This window comes from Cucurbita pepo, chromosome LG08 (genome assembly GCF_002806865.2).
Source record: "Cucurbita pepo subsp. pepo cultivar mu-cu-16 chromosome LG08, ASM280686v2, whole genome shotgun sequence".
Taxonomy (NCBI): Eukaryota; Viridiplantae; Streptophyta; class Magnoliopsida; order Cucurbitales; family Cucurbitaceae; genus Cucurbita; species Cucurbita pepo.
Genome location: NC_036645.1, coordinates 6243832 through 6265819, shown reverse-complemented (window position 1 = coordinate 6265819; position 21988 = coordinate 6243832). Strand labels below are relative to the sequence as shown.

The 21988-nt window shown below is 35.2% G+C and overlaps 5 protein-coding genes across 5 annotated transcripts; 3 read left to right on the top strand and 2 right to left on the bottom strand.

Moving 5' to 3' along the window:
* The first annotated feature begins 1684 nt into the window (after positions 1-1684).
* LOC111801156 (expansin-A7) lies at positions 1685-2569 on the top strand. The gene is made up of 2 exons (XM_023685151.1): positions 1685-1856; positions 1941-2569. Exons 1-2 carry the CDS (start codon positions 1685-1687, stop codon positions 2567-2569), a joined length of 801 nt encoding a protein of 266 aa, XP_023540919.1.
* Positions 2570-4145: 1576 nt separating this feature from the next.
* LOC111799658 (transcription initiation factor TFIID subunit 11) lies at positions 4146-8034 on the bottom strand. Its single transcript, XM_023683088.1, has 4 exons — positions 7531-8034; positions 5040-5127; positions 4675-4774; positions 4146-4505 (listed from the first exon to the last, which is right to left on the bottom strand). The coding sequence occupies exons 1-4, from the start codon at positions 7890-7892 to the stop codon at positions 4378-4380; spliced, it is 678 nt and encodes a 225-aa protein (XP_023538856.1). The 5' UTR covers positions 7893-8034; the 3' UTR covers positions 4146-4377.
* A 783-nt stretch (positions 8035-8817) lies between these two features.
* Positions 8818-10474, top strand: LOC111800498 (histone deacetylase complex subunit SAP18-like). Its single transcript, XM_023684215.1, has 6 exons — positions 8818-8990; positions 9183-9215; positions 9610-9720; positions 9821-9916; positions 10085-10159; positions 10238-10474. The coding sequence occupies exons 1-6, from the start codon at positions 8838-8840 to the stop codon at positions 10268-10270; spliced, it is 501 nt and encodes a 166-aa protein (XP_023539983.1). The 5' UTR covers positions 8818-8837; the 3' UTR covers positions 10271-10474.
* Positions 10475-10585: 111 nt separating this feature from the next.
* On the bottom strand, positions 10586-17976 carry LOC111800497 (PGR5-like protein 1A, chloroplastic). Its single transcript, XM_023684214.1, has 11 exons — positions 17663-17976; positions 15786-15901; positions 15188-15284; positions 15002-15102; positions 13053-13109; positions 12270-12346; positions 11880-11931; positions 11434-11544; positions 11232-11329; positions 11046-11122; positions 10586-10842 (listed from the first exon to the last, which is right to left on the bottom strand). Exons 1-10 carry the CDS (start codon positions 17850-17852, stop codon positions 11053-11055), a joined length of 969 nt encoding a protein of 322 aa, XP_023539982.1. The 5' UTR covers positions 17853-17976; the 3' UTR covers positions 10586-10842; positions 11046-11052.
* Positions 17977-19021: 1045 nt separating this feature from the next.
* Positions 19022-21706, top strand: LOC111799685. The gene is made up of 3 exons (XM_023683122.1): positions 19022-19209; positions 19527-19642; positions 20950-21706. Exons 1-3 carry the CDS (start codon positions 19102-19104, stop codon positions 21410-21412), a joined length of 687 nt encoding a protein of 228 aa, XP_023538890.1. The 5' UTR covers positions 19022-19101; the 3' UTR covers positions 21413-21706.
* Positions 21707-21988: the final 282 nt, after the last annotated feature.

Sequence of the window (21988 nt, the reverse complement as noted above, 5' to 3'; positions counted from 1 at the left end):
ATTTGTAATAATTACAAATTGTTACAAAGGGTATTTAGTATCTACTTGGATAAGTCACTTAATCTTATTCATATATTATTGACCTTTTAAATTCTTTCATATGTCAACCACATACTCTTTAAGATTATACTAATAAATTTGAATTTGGCATCGAATGGATAATATTAATAATTATTTTAAAAAATAATTAATTAATTAAGTGATTTTAGGACATAAATCTCTATACTTTGTGCACACACACCTTTTCAACGTCTCTTCGTACACCATTTTCATTTCATCCGTGTCCCACAAAGAATCATACATTTAGAATAGCATACATTTGTATCAAGCTAGCTCCAATGACCAAGAATTGATCGGATAAACTCTTTAACCAATCATTTTTCCATTAACTCAAGGTGACTCGACTATAGGTTACGAATTACACTCTCATGTACTGTAGAGGAGTCATGTTCATTGATACAACTATAAACGCTCATATACTATTTCATATCATGGTCGATCTTATACTATTTCATTGGATACGAACAAAAAAATAGAGAATAATAAGAAAAATAGAGAATAAATATTGTATAAGATAATTAGAAGAAAAAAAAAAGTAGCTGATCTATGTTGATATATTTATGTTATCATGCATCATATATATATATATATATATATATATATATATATATATTATTTTGACGCATATTTTACATACTTGCCAGCACGTAGTAGACCTTTATTATAAATAATAAATAAACCGACCAACAAAAAATGGGTTTGCAAATATAATAATTAAAAAAAAATTGAAGTTTTTTCAATAATAATAATAATAAATAAATAAATAATGAAAAAGAAAAAGAAGATTTAAGAATTTCGTAATCTGAAAAAATAATAATTTTACAAATACATTTAAATCACAGTCGGCGATTTTAAAATAAAATGTTATCAAAATAAAATAATAAATAAATAAATCCAACCGTTGACTCTCCCGAATTAAAGGAATTTTAGAATTTTCAGAAATTGTATTATTTTAAATAATCACATTAAAAACTGAATTCTCAAATGAAAAAAAAAATTATTTAATTGGGAATTGATGTCAATTTCTAACTTTTTTAAAATATAAAAAATAAAAGTCCATTTATATTTATGGTGGTGATGCTCTTAAAGAGAGAAAAAAAAAATTATGTGTATATGTATAATATTGAGACTATATATATATATAATTTATTTAATTATTTACACTGAATTAGTAATTTTCTAACCACAAGAAATAATTTTAAAATGTAAATATTTATATACGTATACATAGTTGACATTGAAAATCTCGTGATAACTTGATAAATTAATTCGGTTATCATCAAATATTATATTATATTATTTTTTTAATAAGATTGTTACGTACTTGAAATTTGTACGTCGGGTCGGGTATTAAAATAATTTTAAAATGTACAAGTACATCCCATTTCTAACCACTCTAAAACATTACTTGACTTTTGTAATTAAAAAAATTAATAATTATTATAAAATAAAATAAAAAAGAATTATTTGAGTTTGAGTTGCTAAGCTGATGATTGTGAGTGCGGGTCACGAAGAGCCAATAATTTGGCTTTGAACCCAATCGGTTTGACATATTATAAATAGGAACAAACATAGAACTCAAGGCAGGCAATTTCACAACTTTGTTACAAACTCTTCTAAAGCAATGGCTTCCTACTTCCCTCGTCCGAGCTTTGTCGCCATCGTCGTCGTTTTCGTTTTGCCGCTTATGATGCCCGGGATCACAACTAGACCGGTGCTCGCCATCTTTCGACCGAGCCCTTGGAAGATTGCTCATGCCACCTTTTATGGCGACGAGACAGCATCTGAAACAATGGGTATGTAAACCTCTATTTCATGATAATAACGGTAATTTAATAGTTAAGAATGTTTTGTATTGATAGTACGGATTTGCATTTTAGGAGGAGCTTGTGGATATGGAAACCTCTTCACGAACGGCTATGGCATCGACACGGTGGCTTTAAGCTCAACGCTTTTCAACAATGGCTACGCTTGTGGAACTTGCTTTCAAATCAAATGCATGCAATCCAAAGCTTGTTACGCTAACGTTGCGTTCACAACGGTGACGGCCACCAATCTCTGTCCCCCTAATTGGTCTAAACCATCCGACAACGGTGGCTGGTGCAACCCTCCCAGGGTTCACTTTGACATGTCGAAACCCGCTTTTATGAAGATCGCCAACTGGAAGGCCGGGATCGTCCCCGTTGCGTACCGTCGTGTTCCATGCATAAAAAAAGATGGCATTCGGTTCACACTCCAAGGAAATGGGTACTGGCTTTTGGCGTACGTGATGAATGTCGGGGGCGGAGGTGACGTGTCCGGGATGTGGGTGAAAGGAAGCAAGACAGGGTGGATTAGAATGAGCCATAATTGGGGAGCTTCATATCAAGCATTTTCCGCGTTGGTTGGACAATCCCTGTCTTTTATAGTCACCTCGTACACCACCAAAGAGACCATCACGGCTTGGAATGTTGCTCCTTCTAATTGGAAGTTTGGTGCGACCTACAAAGCTAACGTCAACTTCCGTTGATGTCGAAAAGTTATTCGAAAAAACTGGTACTGGTTGATAGTTTTACACTGTTGAATATGAGACGGTGTAAAGACTGACAACTACAATGTGAAGGCCAGGTTCGAATAATTTTTTTTTATGTGAGGTGTTTCGACTCGAATAATTTAAGTCAATCTGACTTAAATACCCTTTAACTTCATGGTCAACTCGGAGCTTTTTTGTTTTAAAAGCCGGGTTGGCTGGTTATCGTTTTATATATTTGAAAATTTTGTGTTATTTGCTTATAGGCAACTCCATCTTGTAAACATTGGTAGTTGTAATGTTTGAAATATATATATATATATATACACATCTGTTACATACATGTCGGTAGTACATAGAATGAGATGAAATTTTTAGCTTTACACATAAAAAAATAAAATCAATTTAATTAAGTTCCATATATTACCGACATTAATTATAAATCGGTGTAAAACAATACAAGTTCATACAAAAAAAAAAAAAAAAAAAAAAAAAAAAAAAAAAAAAAAAAAAAAAAAAAAAAAAAAANAAAAAAAACTTGGGGACGTTCACAAAATACACTATCAAGACATTCCATGAAATCATAAAATTCGAAGAAGTCAAGACATTGACCTATCTCGACCCCTATAGCTCCACAACTAGGGCACGCCCTCACCTCAACCGCACAACCCAACTTTCTTCTAAATCGGAAGAGTGTAACATGAACGAGTGTATAAAACTGAGTAAATTGTTTACTTATAGGTTATTAGTTCGTTTTTAAGTCTACGTCTTTCGTGTAAATTAAATTATTTGTGTGTCTTATTAGACACTTAAATGTCTCATCTCAGAGTCGTAGGCTCTCTTAGACTATCATCTACATTCAACTGGAATCACTCAAGCCCAACATAGGGTGTCGGTTTGGTAACTTCAAAATTCTTCATCTTTCGACACTCTTGAGGCTCTCATCGGTTCTTAAGGTTCGGCTCTTCGAAGCTTACTATCTAGTGAAGTATATTTTAGGGTTCTAAAATATCTTGATGAGCTATTTACTAGTCCCTTTCATTATCATTATCAACCTACATAGCATAGGTTCTTGAGACACAACCTCGTTATAGTTCCAATTCATAGCTCTCATAATATCGTTATGGACAGTGTCTCTAATTCTCTAGTAGGATATAGTTAGTGCCTCTCTAGTAGGTTTCACAACGTCAATATCATTAAGGAGGGAGCGACCCTCATGGCTGTCAAATCTCATCTACCTATGTAGTCACTTGCCCTTATCTGAGCAAGACACGACTTAGGGATGGATGAAATCCTCTAATTGTATCCACAAGGCACTCACATGGCTGAAGAAGATTCATAACAGCTCAACTATATTGGTACCAACTCATTATCATATTAGTACAATTACTTTCTACGATTAAATCTCTCTATAAACTGATTTCTTCTACATATTTTTTGTTGGGTCAAATCCAAAAATAGGGTTACAACCCAACCCAACTATTTTTTTTATTAAAATGTTTAAGGAGTTCAATAAACATTTTTAAAATGGCAAGAAAACCTTTAGTTGAAGAACAAACTAAACGATTGTCACCTATGAACATAACAGATCATCATATAATATTATTAAATGCGTTCTAATGTTTAAAATGTACAAGTTTAATTCAAGTGCTGCTAAATCCATGCCTGAGTTTTCCTCCTTTTCAGAAGTTTGATACATAAACAACCCAATTTTATACAAAATATGTTAGAAACTTTAGTAATATATATGATGAGATGTTTTGCCTACAAAAACTCCTAATACAAAGACTAGAAATTGAATAGACCGATTAGCGAAAGAGTCTAGGCACTGACTTCCTTGGAATCTTACCTTCAAGCTTTAGTCTTCTATATGCTTCTCTGAGATGGCATGGCCTGATAGCTCCAGAATCATTCCGCTCAGTCATTACTACTCTAGCTGAAACAAAATCGAAGCATTGAAATGAGTCGATCTCGCTTTGGAATATGCAGATTCTTTTGTCTATGATTCACATTGCTATTAACATGAACAAAGCAAAGGAAATGCATCTTTTCAGTCCTAGTCCTACATGAACAATGGATTGGGTGTCTGAGAAGTTTATACATACCCGTTTCTACAAGTTCACCAACGAACATCTTTGCTATCCCAGACACTACGATCGTCATTGGTACAGAAATTTTCTGTGTTCCTGAGATGCTTGCTAATAGCTGTGATTTACAAATGAATAGAAACAAGATGAACTGAGTTCATGTTCATAAAGATTAACGTCTCAGAAGATTGGCAAAAAAGAAAAAAAAGCCAATAACCACACCATGCCAATCCATCAAAATCATCTTAGACCCTGAGAGATTGGGGATGAGATAGATTAAAGTTTAGTGGGGTCGAGAATGAAGAACGCATTCCCATTCCCACTTGCACCCTTTGTTACCACCTCTAATGTCTTTTGCTATTGGAAAATATTAAGATTCATACCCTTTTCATATTAGCTTTCTGAAATCCAGCTCTGCGGAAGGACTCGTAACGACTCATCTGTTCTTCTGTAAATTGTGAAAGAATGGCTCTGGCAAAATGTTAAGACAAGTTATAACAAGATTCTTTCCAAAGTGAAGACTTCATAATGCTGTATATAAGGTTCATTCATAACAAAACCAAGAGAAGCTCGAGTAACAAAAATGATCTCGCTAAAATCTTAAAAAATACTGTCATTTAAAACCAACTCTCTGGAGCAACCATAAAAAAAAATATCCATTTTTTTCTAATTTAAAAGCAGGACTTACAATTATAATGGATGAAGCCCAGACGGCGTCTTATGTTTTAACAGGAGAAGAATTATGAACGTACAAGAGAAACTGGAAGAAACAAAAACATGCTAGAAGCTTAAGAAATTGAAGTACACAATCTATGAATACAGAACTGAGTTCCTACCACAAATTCAAATAAAAATTAAATATATTCCAGCACCATACATATGAGATCTCACATTGGTTGGAGAGGAGAACGAACCATTCCTTATAAGGGTATTCAAACCTTTCCCTAGCAGACGCGTTTTAAAAACCTTGAGGGGAAGACCGAAAGGAAAAGCCCAAAGAGGACAATATCTGCTAGCGGTGGGCTTAGGCTGTTACAATACAAGTAATGTACAACTAACTTAGAAAAAGCTGGTCTAACGATGGGATAAAAATCCATGATTTTCAGCTTGATGGCAAAGAGTAGTCTTTTCTTTTCATCCCTTTGTTTAAAATTAGGCCCTTAGTGGATAACTGCACTGAATATAATTTTATACAATTGAGCAATTCAAAAGAAAGAGTGGTATTGAAGGATAATTGATTACTGGCCATATCTTCACCATTGCCAACGTGTGTACGTCCCAGTACATAGCAAAAGTCAAGGGAGGAGTTCGTTGAAAGTCATGAATGAACAAGATATAAATTGACTTCCTAGCGTCTTCAGCATAGTACACAGGGTTAGGGATGACTGATTAAGTCTTGGAGTTGGTATAAGATCATAGCCCCAAGGTTTTTATCCAAAGTTTAGGTTTCCCTGTAAATCTTGAATGCCATCTATAACCCTTAATTATTTTTTCAGCACACAATTTGTAATAGCCCGAGCCCACCGCTAGCAGATATTGTTCTCTTTGGGCTTTCCCTTTCGGGTTTCCTCTCAAGGTTTTTAAAACGCATCTATTGGGGGAGGTTTCCACACCCTTATAGAGAATGTTTCATTCTCCTCTCCAATCGATGTGGGATCCCACACAATTACTTAACTAATCAAGAGTAATTTTGAAATAACATGTCTAGCATACAACTGCATTCGCATGTAAGTCAATCTATAAACTTCAGTATGTGGATGCATCATCAGTGTTTTAAGGATCAAGTAATATCCAATTGGGAGGAACAAATAAGCTTATCTTAGAAGCAAACCTTTTGGAACTCTTGATTAAGAAAATTACCACAAGGCTATTGCACTGTTCTTATTGGGAACACCTGGAATTTGGAAGAGCACGAAGCAACATGCAATGGCTAGGTCAGGTCGAAAGGGATTTTGTGAAGTTTTACAAATTATCAATATTCCAAAGGATACACTAAATCATGAACTAGTTCACACTCTATTCATATCAATCAACTGTCCTGTCCAAAGGACTAGATGCTACAAACATTTCAAACATCATGACAAGATGCGAAAGCACCTAACGAGTGCAGTTCCTATAAATTAGGTATCTAGTTCCTGCTAATGATCTATCTTATTCCACATAAGTCTAAGGACATTGATTCTCCAATTTGCAAGAACTTATGAACTTATGACTGATGCAGTCTATTGAAATAAAATTGCTTAAAATGAAAATTCCTACTAAACAAATTTTCCTTTGGAGTGCTTGATGTCAGCATTTCATCAACTGATACAACCGAGTGACGAGACACGAGGCCATCTTTCACAATGCCCCTTTCAAACAAATATGGCCCCATGTTTCTAAATGCCTCAACACCAGGTTGTGGCTATTCCCAACTGTATGATGTTTCACCGTCTTTGGCTCCAAACACTAGAGCTTAAACAATCTCATTTCTTCTGATAGACTCTTAGATTCTATTTTTATTATGACATTTTTCCTTGATGTAAATGCTATCCCCTCAAAAAGTTACAATCTTCATAGCCATTTGGCAAACTTGAAGGCTTTCAAAACCTTCCTTGATAGGATTTTCCTCGGTATCAGTTCGAGTTATCACCCTTTAACAAGATTTCATATCATCGGTTAAATATAAGCTCAACAGACTTTTCACGAACACAAAAAATGCATGAGAATTGACCTAAAAATTATCATAACCTTGTCAAAGAAGTCCACAGAGGAAGTATTTTTTAGCATCAAAGTTGACGATAACATTGACACTAAGCTAGCGCAACTTGAAAGAGAGGAATGAAGTAAGAACAAAAGTTAAACCTAAATATTGAGAGAGCCAAGAAAACATACTGCATCTTCGCCATCTTATCTGGATCGCCGCTCGAGGGGAATTTAGCGAGCTCCACTTCGACATTCTCTTCCTCTTCTTCATCGTCGTCTTCTTTGGTTTTAGGTGCGGCAGAGACATTGGAGGAAGACGAAACAAACAAAGAAGTAGTGGATGCAGAAGGAATACCGGAATTTGTGGCGGTGGCGGCGGCGGCGGCGGATTTTGGTTCATCATCACCATCGTGCAAATCAAGAGCGTCGGCATCGGCGGTGGCAGCAACGTTGGTCTGAATTTCGAGATCATCGGCAGCGGAGGGGGAGTTCGGTGGAGATTCCTCCTGCTCCTCAAACGCCGCTTCAAATGGGTCCTTCGATTGCTTCATTTTTTGTGGAAATACTCTCCGAATTGATCGCTTCTGTGCAATGAACTAACCTGATTTGGTCCCAATTTTGAAATGTTTCATGAAACAATTTCGACTGTGTGATTTGTAAGCTGGGAATTGGGGTTTGAATCCGATTTGTTCAAGAAAATTATAATTTATATTTTAAAACGTTGAGTAAACTAAGAGTCCCTTGGCCCACTATCAATATCAAACCCTAAGTGTATGGATATATCTCGAGATATAATCTAGTTCGCTCTTAATCTTGAGTAATTTCGTCCTCTGTGTTGAACCGTTTACCTTAGCTCCGACTCCAACCCTAGCATCGACAAACGAGGGTCGTAAAGGACTCTTCTGATGTAACGGCCTAGATCCACCAGTAGTAGATATAGTCTTTTTTGGGCTTTCCCTTAAAGGCTTTAAAATGCGTCTCCAACCAATGGGGGACATCACAATCCACCCCCTTTAAAATGCGTCTCCAACCAATGGGGGACATCACAATCCACCCCCTTTAAAATGCGTCTCCAACCAATGGGGGACATCACAATCCACCCCCTTTAAAATGCGTCTCCAACCAATGGGGGACATCACAATCCACCCCCTTTAAAATGCGTCTCCAACCAATGGGGGACATCACAATCCACCCCCTCTGGGCTTTCCCTCAAAACTTTAAAACGCGTAGGGAAAGGCTTCAAAACCCGTCTAATAGGAGAAGATTTCCACACCCTTCTAAATTGGTGGTTTGTTGGGCTTGACATTATGAGACAACATTATTTTAATTTTACACTTAAATCAAATTTGTCACTAAAATGTTTGCAAAATGGGCTAAAAATCTGTGGGCTTAGCTTTTCCCAATTCGGCCCAGCCCATTTCAAAAGCCCAAAACGAGGCGAAGAAATGGCTAAACCGAAAAACGGAAAAAATCAGAAGCTCAGTAACACACCGACCATGGACAAGAGAAGCAGAGACGAGAAGATGAGTGGAGCTGCAACTGCTCCGCCCCAAGGGAGACCATCTGCGCGGCCACTCCCTCCGCCGTCTCAGGCCAAAGCTCCGCCGCCTCCTCCTCGCGCTCGTTTCGAACCCGTCGACCGCGAAAAGGTTTCTCTTAGGGCTTGCTTCTTCCTCTCGTTTTTTTTTTTTTTTTTTTTTTTNTTTTTTTTTTTTTTTCTTTTCTTCACACCGCTGAGATAAGTTCACGGTTTCTTGAATTTTTGTTTGTTATTCAACTGAAACTTATCTGCTTTTCGTTTTGTTGCAATTTTCGCTTCCTTCCGTGATGGTGATTTCAAGACTTGCCCTTTGCTGCTTCGCGTTTTTACTAAGGTGCGTTTGAATTCTTTGAGTAGCCTTCTTGTTCGATTTATCTTTGTTTTTTTAAAATCTGAGATAATTGTGAAATGTGTCGTGGCGGAAAATGTTCTGTTTTCGGTTCTTGGTATCTGTTTGACATTGTCGACCTGCTACCTTTTATGATACTTCTGAGTTTATTAGCGATTGTGCATATCTTATACTTCGTTCCATGATTCGATTTCTTTTGTTGTGTGAAGATTGTGTTGAAGGGTCCTTTTTCCACATGATTTTTTTTCTTGATTGGTGCACTTGGGAGGAGTAATGAAAAAACTTCACTTTGATATTAGAATTGGCGTGGGGTTCAGTTCATGTATTTACATCTTACTGCAGACGGTATACAGGATATGCTTCATTTACATTTTTGCAGGTTGGAAGTCACCACACCGATGAGGATTTTGCAATTAGAGGTAAGGAACCCAAAGATGAGGTTCAGATTTATACATGGAAAGATGCAACACTCCGGGAGCTAACTGATCTAGTATGCAGAAAACCTACACTGTTCTGTTTCTTTTCTATCGTTTCTCCATCTATTCTTGCTGCTGCTGTTCTGTATTTGATAAATGGCTGTCTGCTTTCAGGTTAAGGAGGTTGCTCCAGAGGCAAGAAGAAGAAATGCCAAACTTTCTTTTGCTTTTGTTTATCCCGACAAGCGTGGTCGATTCGTTTTAAAACCGGTGAGTGATCGTTAACAAAAATGTCACCTGCAGACTTCAAATTTTACCTAATCATTTATCTCATATACAATTGTACTAAATGTTTAGCTGTTCACTTCCTAAATGCACTACTTGTATAGATAAATTGTTGTCATTTCTTAATATGAAGACGTTTTGATCATTCTTAAGGTGGGGACAACACATTCTTATGGAAATGGGAGGAGATTAGATGGCAGCAAGGCATTGGGTGAACTGGATTTCCAGGTAAAAATTAACATTAGGGCTCTTGAATTGAGTTTCTTGTAAGTTTCTGAGGAAACTGATTGAATTTGAAAAATGTAGATTGGAGATTATTTGGACGTGGCAATCATGTAGAAGTCTGGGTTACATGGAAGTGATGATGCTACTATTTAGTTGGAGAGTGAGTGTTATCAAATGTTTTCTGCATTTTTTAATTTCTATATTCAAATGTCTTGTGAAGGTAGAAGAACAGATTGTATTGATTGGTGACTTTGATTCTGTCATCTGGTTCTAGTTTGAATCCCATTATTTAATAACCTATTCTTATATTTCCCCAAATATGTACTTTTAGATCTCTATGTTTTATAGAAACTTTATTTCACAAGGGAAATACTTTACCTTTCTCTTACACTGAAGATAAAGATTTAGTTTCGGAACTTTCGACTCGGTTTCTGATTTTACATACATTAATTATATTTTATTGGTGAAACTTCATCACACCCTTCTCTAGGTATAGTGTGTACATGATGAGTATTCACAAATTTGTACATCAAGATACAATGTTGCACAACTGCTAAAAATTTCTCTCTACAAGGCAGGGTTTTAAGCATCATAATATCCTTCATATTCAACCATGGAGAATTCTTGTAGCTTCCATATGATGATCCCTTTGGTCTTGTTTCTCCTGGAATTACAGCTTACAAATCCTAGATTTGTCAGTAGATAGTAATAGTTAGTAGCATGAGAAGTCTTTGCCTTGAAGTTCTCTAATGGAATGTAGATGGGATAATATTTGGTTACCAAATGGGATGATATTGGCACAGAGAAATTAGAGAATGATAATGTAATGTAGATGCATGTTAAAAGACAATAATTTCTCTAGGGGATTAAAGATGATCACAAAGTGTACCTCTAACTTATGCGTTGCTTCCTTCTGGTAATGTGATCAGGCGGGTTTTCGAGTCATACACCAGCTCAGTTGAACAGCTGAAGAATATATATAGTTTTTACAGTGAATAATTATGAGATAAACCATTGAAAAAAGAAGCATATATGCAAGATGTTAAGAATGGTAGCAATTTAATGAGCTTCATACTTTGAGCACTTGAGATTGTTTGTTTTGCCACCGCTTGAAACTGACAATATGGTGCCAAAGAAGGAGACATTCTCAGTTCCACAGTTTGGACAAGGGCCCTATAAAAAGATTTTGTACAGTCAAGGTAGCTTCATATGCCATTTCAAGCAGGTCATACAAGGTTCATATTGTCAAAAATGGGTAACAATGAACTCTACTCTACCTTCAAGATCAAAGAGTCTCTAACAACTGCATTTGTAAGGGTAAGAGCTAACCAAACTAGGAATGGCACAGCAGCAAACCAAGTGAAGATGAAACTGAATGGCTCTGGGAGCTGCATTCAACGCAGTATGAACAAATTTGAAGTTATAAGAGCATGAAGTAATGATTATCAGGGAGAGTTTAGAATTAGACAAATACTGAAAAGTTTGAAGCAAGATCTCTGCTAGCTTATTCTTTAGCTATAGAGCTTCTCTTGCAAAAGAATTGACCAACAATGCATATATACCAAAGAAAGGAGAAAGATCATGATAATCATGGCTGTAGCTTGCTTAAAAAGAGTTTGGTTCCTTGTGTGACAAGAATTATGCAGTTTAGGAGATGCTGCAGAATACTTTTATCTTCAATACTTGGTCATGAAAAAGTAGAGGAAAAGGATGAAAATTTTACCTCCAACAAGTATGTAATTTCAAATCCAGTGATATCATCCAGGAAGAAGAACCTAAAAGTAACCATAAACAAATGAGTGTCTAAGTTTTAAACACGAAAATGCAAACAAACAAGGGCCGAAGCGCACGACCGAAATTACAATATCAGAAAGTAAACCGAAATTACAATATCAGAAAGTAAACTTAACATGATTCGATAACAATTTACTTTTGATTTTCTACTTCTAAAAACTAAGCTCATAATTAATCTTAAAAAAACTAAGCTCATAATTAATCTTAAAAATGTAGATTAGAATTTACTTTTTTGAAGAAAACTAAAAACAAAAATGTTATGACACCATTCATTGGTTAAAAGGTTCTTGTAAATTGAAATAGATGGTTTCAAACTTACAGTCCCAGTGCAACTACAGTGGCTGGAACATTCAAGAGGAACATCCTAAAGTAGTCCACAGAGAGATCACTATAAACCTGTAAGAAGAAAGGTAATCAGTACAAGTTCATACAAAGCCATTCTAGATCTTTAAAATTCTAAATACAGGTTCATACTTTTGCAACTTAAGGAGAAATATGTTTTGCTCTGATATACGGTAATCAATGCAGTTACTTCATAATCAAATATGTAAACAATGACCATCGGATTACATTTTAATTCTAGTGGAATCAAGTACGGAATATGCTTAGTACTTCTCTTCGCAAACTTTCAATAAATCTTAAAATTAATTTTTATCGTTAGTTTGAAGTTAATTTTAATTAAAAAAAATTGGCTAAAGATCATGTATATATGTTTCAGAAAGTTAACAATAAACTAATCGCAAAGATGTATATATGTTTCAGAAAGTTAACCATAAACTAATCGCAAAGATTAATGTAAAGATTTATTGAAAGCACATGAACTATATTTAAACATTATAGAGTACATTGGCCAAAATTAAATGAGACTTAGATTATACGAGCCAAAATGGTATTGTACTGATGTTATTTCCACAAGTATTTTGGAAGAAGTATGGATTAAGTACTTTTTAAACCATCAATAGCTTTTAATTGTTTCAAGAAATCCAAAAAAGCATCCAAATAGACATGCCTTTCATTATCCAAAACATAAACAATTTTCATTATCCAAAACTCAGCCCAAATTATAAAATGGGCTGAAACCATATTAGACAATTACACATACCTTTCGACTTCGGAGACTGCAACGGGGGCCCTCAGCCACAATTTCACTCCCTTCCATCTGAAAGTACAATAATTTCAAGTATATCACACGACTTTATTAGTTCCGTATTATGCTTTACTAGTAGAATAGTAGTCACCGCAGCAAAAAGCATTAATACTAAGTTGTTGAGTAGCACCTTCATCAATGAATTTTAGGGGATTTTTGGTGATTAAAGGCGAGATTATATAGTTTTTCTTACCAAGGCTCAACTTTTTTGAGGGGCAAGAAAGATGAACATTCAATGAGGAAACAAAAAAGGAAAGAATACAAGGGCAAACAAAAAGTACCCAAAAGGGAGGATTCAAAAGCACCTTCTCCATCAAAGATGGCACATCTCTATGAAAAATGCCTATGAAAAGCCTGCTAACCCGGAACGAACTCCTCCAACGACCCCAAAGTAGTTAGCAAACTGACACTCCCACAACAAATGATTTAGATTCTCTCCATGCCTCCTACGAACAATGCACTAATGCGGGTACACAACTTGAACTTTAAAGCTCACCCTAGAGGGAGATCATTTGCCTAAGTCAGTTTTTACTATTTCAACCATTCACATCATGGAGACGTTGACCTGGCACCAGTTGTAAAGATCTAAAGAATTCTTTGAAGTTCACTCCTGAATTCATTCAATGTAAGTAGCTTTTCTCTAGGCTTGGGTCCCCTTTAGCAAGTTAACACACAATTATAGAAATGTAAGGTGTAGCTATGGTCATATCCATGTTTAAGACTATGGAAGTTTGTGTGGATGTGTTGAACGACATGCATGGCATAATAATTGTAGGATGGGATCCTATGTTTAGGACATGCATATAATAAGTAGCTTGTAATCTCACTTTGGCTTTGGGACCCAAGTTCATGAAGGAAAGGGAAATTAGAGATGAGGCACCTATATTTGTGGAAGGAATAACGATCGAGTAATGAATCTCAAACCACCAAACTAATACTAGACGATTCAAAATCAGGATTCCTATAGTTTCAAGTTATGTATAGGTTTATGTATTGGTTTGATGTAAACCACTATTATGTTCGCGTAGTTTTTTACTTTACCATAAAGCTTGGAATAAGGTTAGATATTTAAGCCAAACTTCAAGTATGTCCAGGTTGTTGATATTGCTTGCACATGAGGACTCATAAAGAAAGGCTCACTGTTCTTTAGTTGTCTTTTTTAGTCAAAATAACAAGTATATTAAAGAATGAGGTAGAAAAGGGTGGCATCTAGCTTTCTTAGGGAAAAAGTATACTTAAAGGTCCAAGTCTCATCTGAGTCTATTCTTAAACTTCCATAATTCCTTCAAATGAGCAGGACGACTCATTTCTCCATTGTATATTCATAAAAGGATCTTTCATTTAAGGTCTCATTTGTTTTGTCTAACTATAAAATGAGACATGGTCTAAACAAATTCTTGAGGCTTTAGAGGAATGTTATTGTGAAGAGAAACGCGTTTGAAAAGCACATCAGGAAAAACAGGGCTATATGGCTAAGACCCCTTGGGCATAATTTGGGAGTAAAACTATATTCGTCCCCTAGCAACTATATTAATCCAAGCCAAAAATAAAAATAAAAATAAAAGTGATCCCACCCACTAGAAATCATCAAGAGAAGGAAGAGGCACATAGAGAAAATTATTCAATAATCATATTTTAATAGTTCTTGGACGTGGATTGAAAAAATTGTCTACCTCTAATAACTACTAGATACATATTCCAAGTACTATTATAATCTCTCTCTCATGCACCTAACGAAGTAAAACTGTAAGCGTGTCAACCTCTTTCAATGATTTCATGTCACATGCCCATATGATTGGGGAAGAAAACAAATCGAAACTTCAAAACCACGTAGGCGTCAGTCAAGATAAAATTGCAATTAAATAAGCCAAGCAAATATAAAACGGTAAATAATTCAAACAGACCTTAAGTCTCATCTTCAATTCGTCAAATTCTTTATCCGTCAAAATTGGATTTCCAGATACATATGCCATTGAGGCCTCCAAAAACTTTTGTTCATCAGAACCTGTATCACAAATTGTAAGTATCTGAACAATCTTCAATCGAATTAGGCATAAACGCAGAGATTTGATTGTTTGATCAGTAAGTACTTAGCATTACAACACTGCTGCCTTCCCACATTAATTCTTCCTTGAGATTATCAAATTCCTCGTTTGACATAATTGCTTTACCCTCATAATAGAATGCCTGCACAACATGAAGAGAAACTATTTTAGGGTGCATTAGGGAGTACCTCTAGAATAAGTGCTTTTAACAAAAAGTACTTTTCAAATGACAAATCATTTTGATACTTCAATTCTCTAATCTTAAAGTACTTCGGAAGTGCTTCTTGTCAATCGTTTGAGCCAAAAGTATTCTATAAGTGCTTTCTTACAAATTATATTGCTTATGACATATTTAAAAAAGAATCAAATACAAATTTCGAGTGGAGAGTGCAACTGGTAGTGGAAAAACTGTAACTGAACATCCAAAAAAGAACTCCAAACACATGCCGTCAAGTTATCTAACTTCTAGAGGCATACAAACATTATAATTTTACTGAGTTTAGACAGGACCAATTCTGAAACAGAACTGCAAGTCCTGATGTTTAATGTCTCTTTACAAATCAAATCTTGCATAAATTAGAACTTGGAAGAATACATTGACAAAGAGCTTCAGAATTCAATGTTGAAGATTTTTACAGTGTACCTGTAAAGCTTGGAGAAATTCTTGCTCAAGTTCTCCAATGGACTTCTTCTCCTTTTTGTCTATACTACAATATTGAAGGACATTACTATCGACAACATCATCTTCCCCAACCTGACCTGAAAGAAATTTAGACTCAACACAACATATAGCATTTACTTCTGGAAATCAAGGATTAAATGATAATTTCCTTTCTGAAGCTTCTCTAGAGGCAAACAAGATGGGGTGAAAGCCAAGAAGTGCTCAATATTATGTTCTATTTGCAACACCAAACTTTTCATAAAACTTACAGAATCAGGCATCAGGCAAATAACTAGTTCATAGGATTAATTTCATTAGGCTCTGCAGGCAAATTAATGTTTAAACCTCGTATGCTAACTATCTGATTGTGTTCTCCGTGCTTTCTTTTAGAAAGATGTACAGAATTGTACTAATAAACATTTCATACAATAATGGTTCTGAAAACTACAAGATAATCTTTACTTACGGAGATATAGGAAGAAAAACTGTGTCAAAAAATATTTCCAAGTTTGTTGGACTTCTTTTTAACTATTAGCCAAAGTGGTTTTAGATCATTCAAAACACTTTCCAGCTCAAATATTTACACTTAGCTACAGTGTAGAAGCTTTTCTTCTTCTTCTTCTTTTTTTTTTTTTTTTCCCCCTCCTTTTTTCTTCAAAAAAGCATTTAGACGCATTTTTTTTTTTCAACAAAGCAATATAAGGTCTTTACAAGTACTTTTCGCATAAAACTTAATTTTTAATCTTTCAATGGTATTGAGTTTTCATCGGTCGACATTTTCATCAAGATTTTCATTCCATGAGTTTCATATCGACAAACAGAGGGCATCAACATTTCCATTTTATTACAAGTGAAGTTCTCTATATAAAAAAATAGCAACAACATATCACTAATGTGAACATTAACATTACTTATTTAAAAGGGTGAAATGCTTATTTCTAATTTAAATACTTAGGATTTTTTCTAGAAACATCCATTGACATCAACATCATATCGATATTCCCATCAACAATTCCATTAAATTGAGACCTTGACGTTTTTGTTAATATTTACATTAAAACCTAGTGACTTCTCCTTATATACATTTTCTCTCACTAATCTCTCTCTAGATATGCTTTTTCTTGAATCTCATTCATCATACATGTTTTTCCACACTAAATTTTCGATATACATACCCCTTCATACCCATTTTTCTGAAAATACATTTTCTCTCACCAACTCTTTCTACATATTTTTTCTCACTTTATTTTTCCCTTAGTCATTTTGATTTTTCAGTTTGACAGATATTAGTTAAAATGTTACATTCAAAAACATACTTCTAATTAGGAAGAAAATACTCTCGAACAATTAAAACCAGATAACAAAGTGTTTTCAAATAAGTACTTCTAGTTTTGATAAAAAGCACTTCATGGGTCAGATTTTACATTGAACACTAGGAAAATCAAAGAACAAAACCGTTTCATTAGTTCATATTAACACCATTCTTTTTGGGTGAATTAATGTCTTTTAAAGTGTTTTTTAAGTGACTTTGAAAAAAGAAACCAACTAAATGTTTCATTCAAAAGCATTTTGAATGAGTTATATTTTTTTTTATCTGTTTTTAAATTTTCTCAAACTACTAGTAGTTATTCAAAATTTCCTAGAAAAGTATTAATAATCGGCTAAAAGTACTCTTCAAGGTTTTAACCAAACACTGCAAAATATTGAATGGGCACTTAAATTTTTCACAAGCACTTCAAAAGATATAACGAACAACACACTAATCTTTCTAGCTCTGCCCCACTCCCTGTAACCTTCACAGTCAACAAATCGCACTAAGCTCAGCACTACTCGTGGTAACACGAAGAGAAAACCCTAACCTGGTTGATCAGTAGTTGCCCGGGGAGGTGGAAGACGCACCCGCCGTCGAAGAAGCACACGCCGGCTAGAAACCCTAATCAATTGGGACCTTGCAGAAGACGAAAATAGAGAAGCTGCCGGTTTCTGATTCTGAATCGGAACAGTAAGCGAACTCAAGGACGCTAACGACAACGTCAATTTGGTCGCCATGGCCAAAGGGAGAAGAAGAAGAGAAAACAAACAGGAATTTGATGAGTGTTGGAAGACTGTGGCTCGATTTGGAGGGAAAGAAAGATAAGGCAATGCGAAAATGTGTGGAGGGAAATTGCAACGGTTTTCTGTGTTTTTCATTTGGCAGAGGTTTTTCAAATCCACGAAATCTGCCACGTCAGCTTCATGTTTATTTTTTATTGGACGTTAGGATCTGAGGTGTCCCTCAATCTTTCATTACCTGAACGCATTTTGTTCTGGTCCACGTGTCGCTTTGGTGTTGGCCACGTGGGAGACTGTGACTGTCTTGCTTTAGGTGTAGCTATGGGTGTACATTCAACCCAACAAATCCGACAAACTGGACCGACCCATCCCGAATGATAGGGGTTGGGCTGGGTTGGATTAACATTTCGAGTTAGATTGGTTTAATTTTTCTGAACCCGACTTGATTCGGTTCGGTTTTGGCCGTGTAGCTCACTTTCATGGTGAATTGTATCACGGATCTATTTTTACGAACATATGATAAAAGAATTTTGTGATAATTGCACATTAAGTGATCAGATAATTAGCCACTAAGATCATCATAATAGGTGATTAAGGTCACTGAATAGGGTGAGCAGCTAGACGATTCTAATCGAAGATAGGTCATAAGTGAGCCACCCACCTTGAAAAGCTCATAGTTCGTGATATCTTATATGTCGTTGAGATTTGTGTCCATTGTAGTTGTTTATAATGGAACGTTTTTCTCACTTATTAATTAAAAAAAAAATTGTTAGTTTATATTATATATAACATTGTGTAAGATTAAGTGTTATTATGGCATGTTTGATCAGTACGTACTTGACATACAAGAGGATGTTCAAGTAACAATCGTAATAAGGAACATTGATGAATCGAGAAATAAGCACCTCTTCTTCTATCGGCTCAACGATGTTCCTGTCGAATAAGACATACATTTTTTTGTTAACAAATTTTAACCATAAACATCCGAAAAAAACCTAATTGAGAATTTTCAAACATATTAATAGAGGTCGGGCCTTCATCGAGGTCGAATGTTTATATAATTTATTTATTCGTTTGTTGTACTAAAAAATAATGCAAATAATTTTATTATTTATTTATTTATTTATTATTATTCATCGAAAATAATAATAATAATAATAATAATCATGCTATTCGTGTAGGGCAAACGAGAATGGCAGCGTAACAATACCTTTGAAGCTGGGAAGAAGCACGCTGGTCGTCGTTAATGGAGGTCGGGCCCAAGATTAGTGGTGAAGATGTTATCGAAAAGCTCAAGGATGACGGCGACTTCGATAAGCTCCGTCTCAAGATCATTCGCAAGCTGAAAGACAATGTATGTTCATTTTTATATTTCATTTCCATCTTGATTTCCTCTATTTCTTAGGTTTTTGTTCTTCATTTGATTTCTGCTTAGTATTTTTGTTAATTCTAATTCTAATAGTAAAAATTTTTAGCTAATCGTATCTCTTTGTTGTGGAATTTGTTGATTCGTTTGAGCTATTAGTTCTTTCGTTCTTCCTGTTCCAAATTAAGCACATTTGTTCAGGGTATCAAGGGAGATAAATCGATGGTAGTATTTTTTGAAGTTCTATAAACATTGACGTTCTGTTGGATTTTGGGGTTTAATAGAAAATGTGTTTTTAACTGTAGGAAGAATTGCGCAATAATATAGTTGCAATAGTGAAGCAATCGGCAGCTCTTAATCGGGCAGGAGCTGAAAATGTAAAACCTCGGCAACTTTCTGATGCAATATTTGACGAGGTTGGGTAAGACCAAATTTCTGCTGTCCCATGTTCTTCATTGTTTCTCTTGACATAGTCATATTGTCATTATAGTGTACTTTCTCGAGTTCTCTAGCTAAAGTAGGCCGTGGAGTTCATATGAACTCTTCTTATAAGGGGAGGTGAAAGGGTTATCTCATCTAGATTGACTCACATGAAGAAATTTCTACTTTGAAACTCTGTAAAATCCCCAAACCAAACAGAAAAATGCAAAAATCTCTATATATTATAAGGGACAAAAAGTAAAATATCAAAGAACAAAATGTAACGTGGGCGCTTGTTTGGGAGATTTGTAAGGAAAGAAATAGGAGGATCTTTGAGGATTCGTCTAATACTTTTGATATATTTCTTGCAATGTTGTACAAATTATGTCTTCTTTGTAGTGTCTTAGAAACAGGAAATTCTTTTGTGAGTATAGCCTAGCTCAAATCCTCCATAATTGAGAGGTTGTGCTTCATTAGTTTTTGTGTGGGAGGGAGCTTCTCGCCCCCTGCTCTTAGACTGTTGCTTTTTCTTGGTTTATAGATCTGTCTCTTATATAAAAAATAGAACAATATGCCCAGGAATATTTCGACCAATCGACGAGCGAAAGCATACAAAACTACTCCCACCAAGCAACTTTGTAACGGCCCAAGCCCATTGCTGGCCGATATTGTCTTCTTTGAGCTTTTCCTTTCGGGTTTCCCCTTAAGGTTTTTAAAACGCGTCTGTTAGGGAGAGGTTTCCACACCCTTATAAAGAATGCTTCATTCTCCTCTCCAACCAATGTGGGATCTCACATACTTCCAACATCATAAACCTATTTTCAAGTCCACAAACTCCTTCACATGACTCTCATATAACCCTTCTGATGCCAATTCTTGAAATAAGCCAACTCCTCATCGCTACTACTAACACTAACATCAAAGTTATCATCAAATCCTTCTTCTAAAGTGCATCTACTTCTTTTCTTGTTGATTAAATCGTTTTGACTACTAACACTAACATCAGAGTTATCATCAAATCCTTCTTCTTCTAAAGCGCATCTACTTCTTTTCTTGTTGATTAAATCGTTTCAAAAGATAGAGAAATACGCTCACTTGAGTTTGATGATTTCTCGAATTCTTGACTTAGCGAACTTTCAAAAACTCAGTGAATGAGTGACTTAAGTTATCTATGTTAAGATCAAATATCTTGGATGCCTATGTTTGTTGTTTCCTTATTTTATTGTCCATACTAAAATTTTCCTTTGAAGAAAATTAAAGTATCTCCTGAGAGATAATAAGGTAATAATATATTTGCCTTGTCTTCAGGGATGAAATAATGAGCAAGGTTTCTGATAACTTATGGGAGATAATCAGATCAGACGATGGCATGAAAAATGAAATCACAGAAACTGTACAATCAATATACGATAACTTAGCGAACCCGAAAGCGAAGGAAGACGCCGAAGCATCCACCCACCATGCTATACCAGTTTGGAAGGAAGCTGACAACAATGGTTCTATGAAGGCCTCCACCAGTCAATCTGAACACACTGAGACCAATCCTATAGAACCTTCAGGTTATTCTTTTGCTGGTAATCATACAAACAAGGAAAAACAACACGGAGAGGAGCTGCAGTTTATTAAACGTGACAACGATAGTCGAAACGACATGTCTGATGCAGATAATGTCGATCCAGCACCAGGCTTTGTTTCAAACACAAAGCACAACCAAATGTGTATAGATGATGATAGCGATGAAGACCCAGATGTGCCCCCTGGTTTCGGTTGAAGAACTACATTTATGCAGTTACCAGTTTCTAAGCATTTTGCAACAAGTCTTCGGTCGAATCCTGTGCGACACAACAAGAAAGTCGGAACTAATCAACCGATCATTTCTTCTGCCATGGTTCATAATGTGATTACAATGTATCCAGTTTGTGTTCCATTTGGTAGAAAGCCACAAATTTAGAGAACTTCGACCAGATATCCAAGCACACATGATTCTGCTATTATAAGCTAGTGTGAGCTTTCCTTGAACTTTAAAGTTTAAACTAATAGCAAAAGTTTGTTTTTGGTGAGAAATCTTATATCTGAATAGGAATTTTCTTAAATTTTCTTTATTTTTAAGCCATTTTAAGACTAATTTATATTTAGATGACAACTATGATATTTACTTATTATTAGCCAACAATCATGTTTTCTTTTATTATTTTAATTATAAAAAAAAAAAGACTTTATTCTAAAGATATAGATGAAAATAATAATTATAAAAAATTTAACTATACTTCAAAGAAAATTTTAAAAAAAATCCCACCGCTCAAATTTATAGAAATTTTGAAAAGATTATTATTTTGCAAAAGAAAAA

What these genes read in the sequence shown, in the direction of transcription:
- LOC111801156 (XM_023685151.1), top strand. Translation starts at nt 1,685, where the DNA reads ATGGCTTCCTACTTCCCTCGTCCGAGCTTTGTCGCCATCGTCGTCGTT. An exon ending in GACAGCATCTGAAACAATGG is followed by an intron (nt 1,857 to 1,940) that starts GTATGTAAACCT and finishes TTTGCATTTTAG; the next exon opens with GAGGAGCTTGTGGATATGGA.
- LOC111799658 (XM_023683088.1), bottom strand. Translation starts at nt 7,892, where the DNA reads ATGAAGCAATCGAAGGACCCATTTGAAGCGGCGTTTGAGGAGCAGGAG. An exon ending in GATAAGATGGCGAAGATGCA is followed by an intron (nt 5,128 to 7,530) that starts GTATGTTTTCTT and finishes ACATTTTGCCAG; the next exon opens with AGCCATTCTTTCACAATTTA. An exon ending in AGAAAGCTAATATGAAAAGG is followed by an intron (nt 4,775 to 5,039) that starts GTATGAATCTTA and finishes TGTAAATCACAG; the next exon opens with CTATTAGCAAGCATCTCAGG.
- LOC111800498 (XM_023684215.1), top strand. Translation starts at nt 8,838, where the DNA reads ATGGACAAGAGAAGCAGAGACGAGAAGATGAGTGGAGCTGCAACTGCT. An exon ending in TGCTTCGCGTTTTTACTAAG is followed by an intron (nt 9,216 to 9,609) that starts GTGCGTTTGAAT and finishes ACATTTTTGCAG; the next exon opens with GTTGGAAGTCACCACACCGA. An exon ending in TCCGGGAGCTAACTGATCTA is followed by an intron (nt 9,721 to 9,820) that starts GTATGCAGAAAA and finishes GTCTGCTTTCAG; the next exon opens with GTTAAGGAGGTTGCTCCAGA.
- LOC111800497 (XM_023684214.1), bottom strand. Translation starts at nt 17,852, where the DNA reads ATGGCGACCAAATTGACGTTGTCGTTAGCGTCCTTGAGTTCGCTTACT. An exon ending in AATTGAAGATGAGACTTAAG is followed by an intron (nt 13,110 to 15,001) that starts GTCTGTTTGAAT and finishes TTGTACTTTCAG; the next exon opens with ATGGAAGGGAGTGAAATTGT. An exon ending in GCAGTCTCCGAAGTCGAAAG is followed by an intron (nt 12,347 to 13,052) that starts GTATGTGTAATT and finishes TTCTTCTTACAG; the next exon opens with GTTTATAGTGATCTCTCTGT.
- LOC111799685 (XM_023683122.1), top strand. Translation starts at nt 19,102, where the DNA reads ATGGAGGTCGGGCCCAAGATTAGTGGTGAAGATGTTATCGAAAAGCTC. An exon ending in TTCGCAAGCTGAAAGACAAT is followed by an intron (nt 19,210 to 19,526) that starts GTATGTTCATTT and finishes TTTTAACTGTAG; the next exon opens with GAAGAATTGCGCAATAATAT. An exon ending in GCAATATTTGACGAGGTTGG is followed by an intron (nt 19,643 to 20,949) that starts GTAAGACCAAAT and finishes CCTTGTCTTCAG; the next exon opens with GGATGAAATAATGAGCAAGG.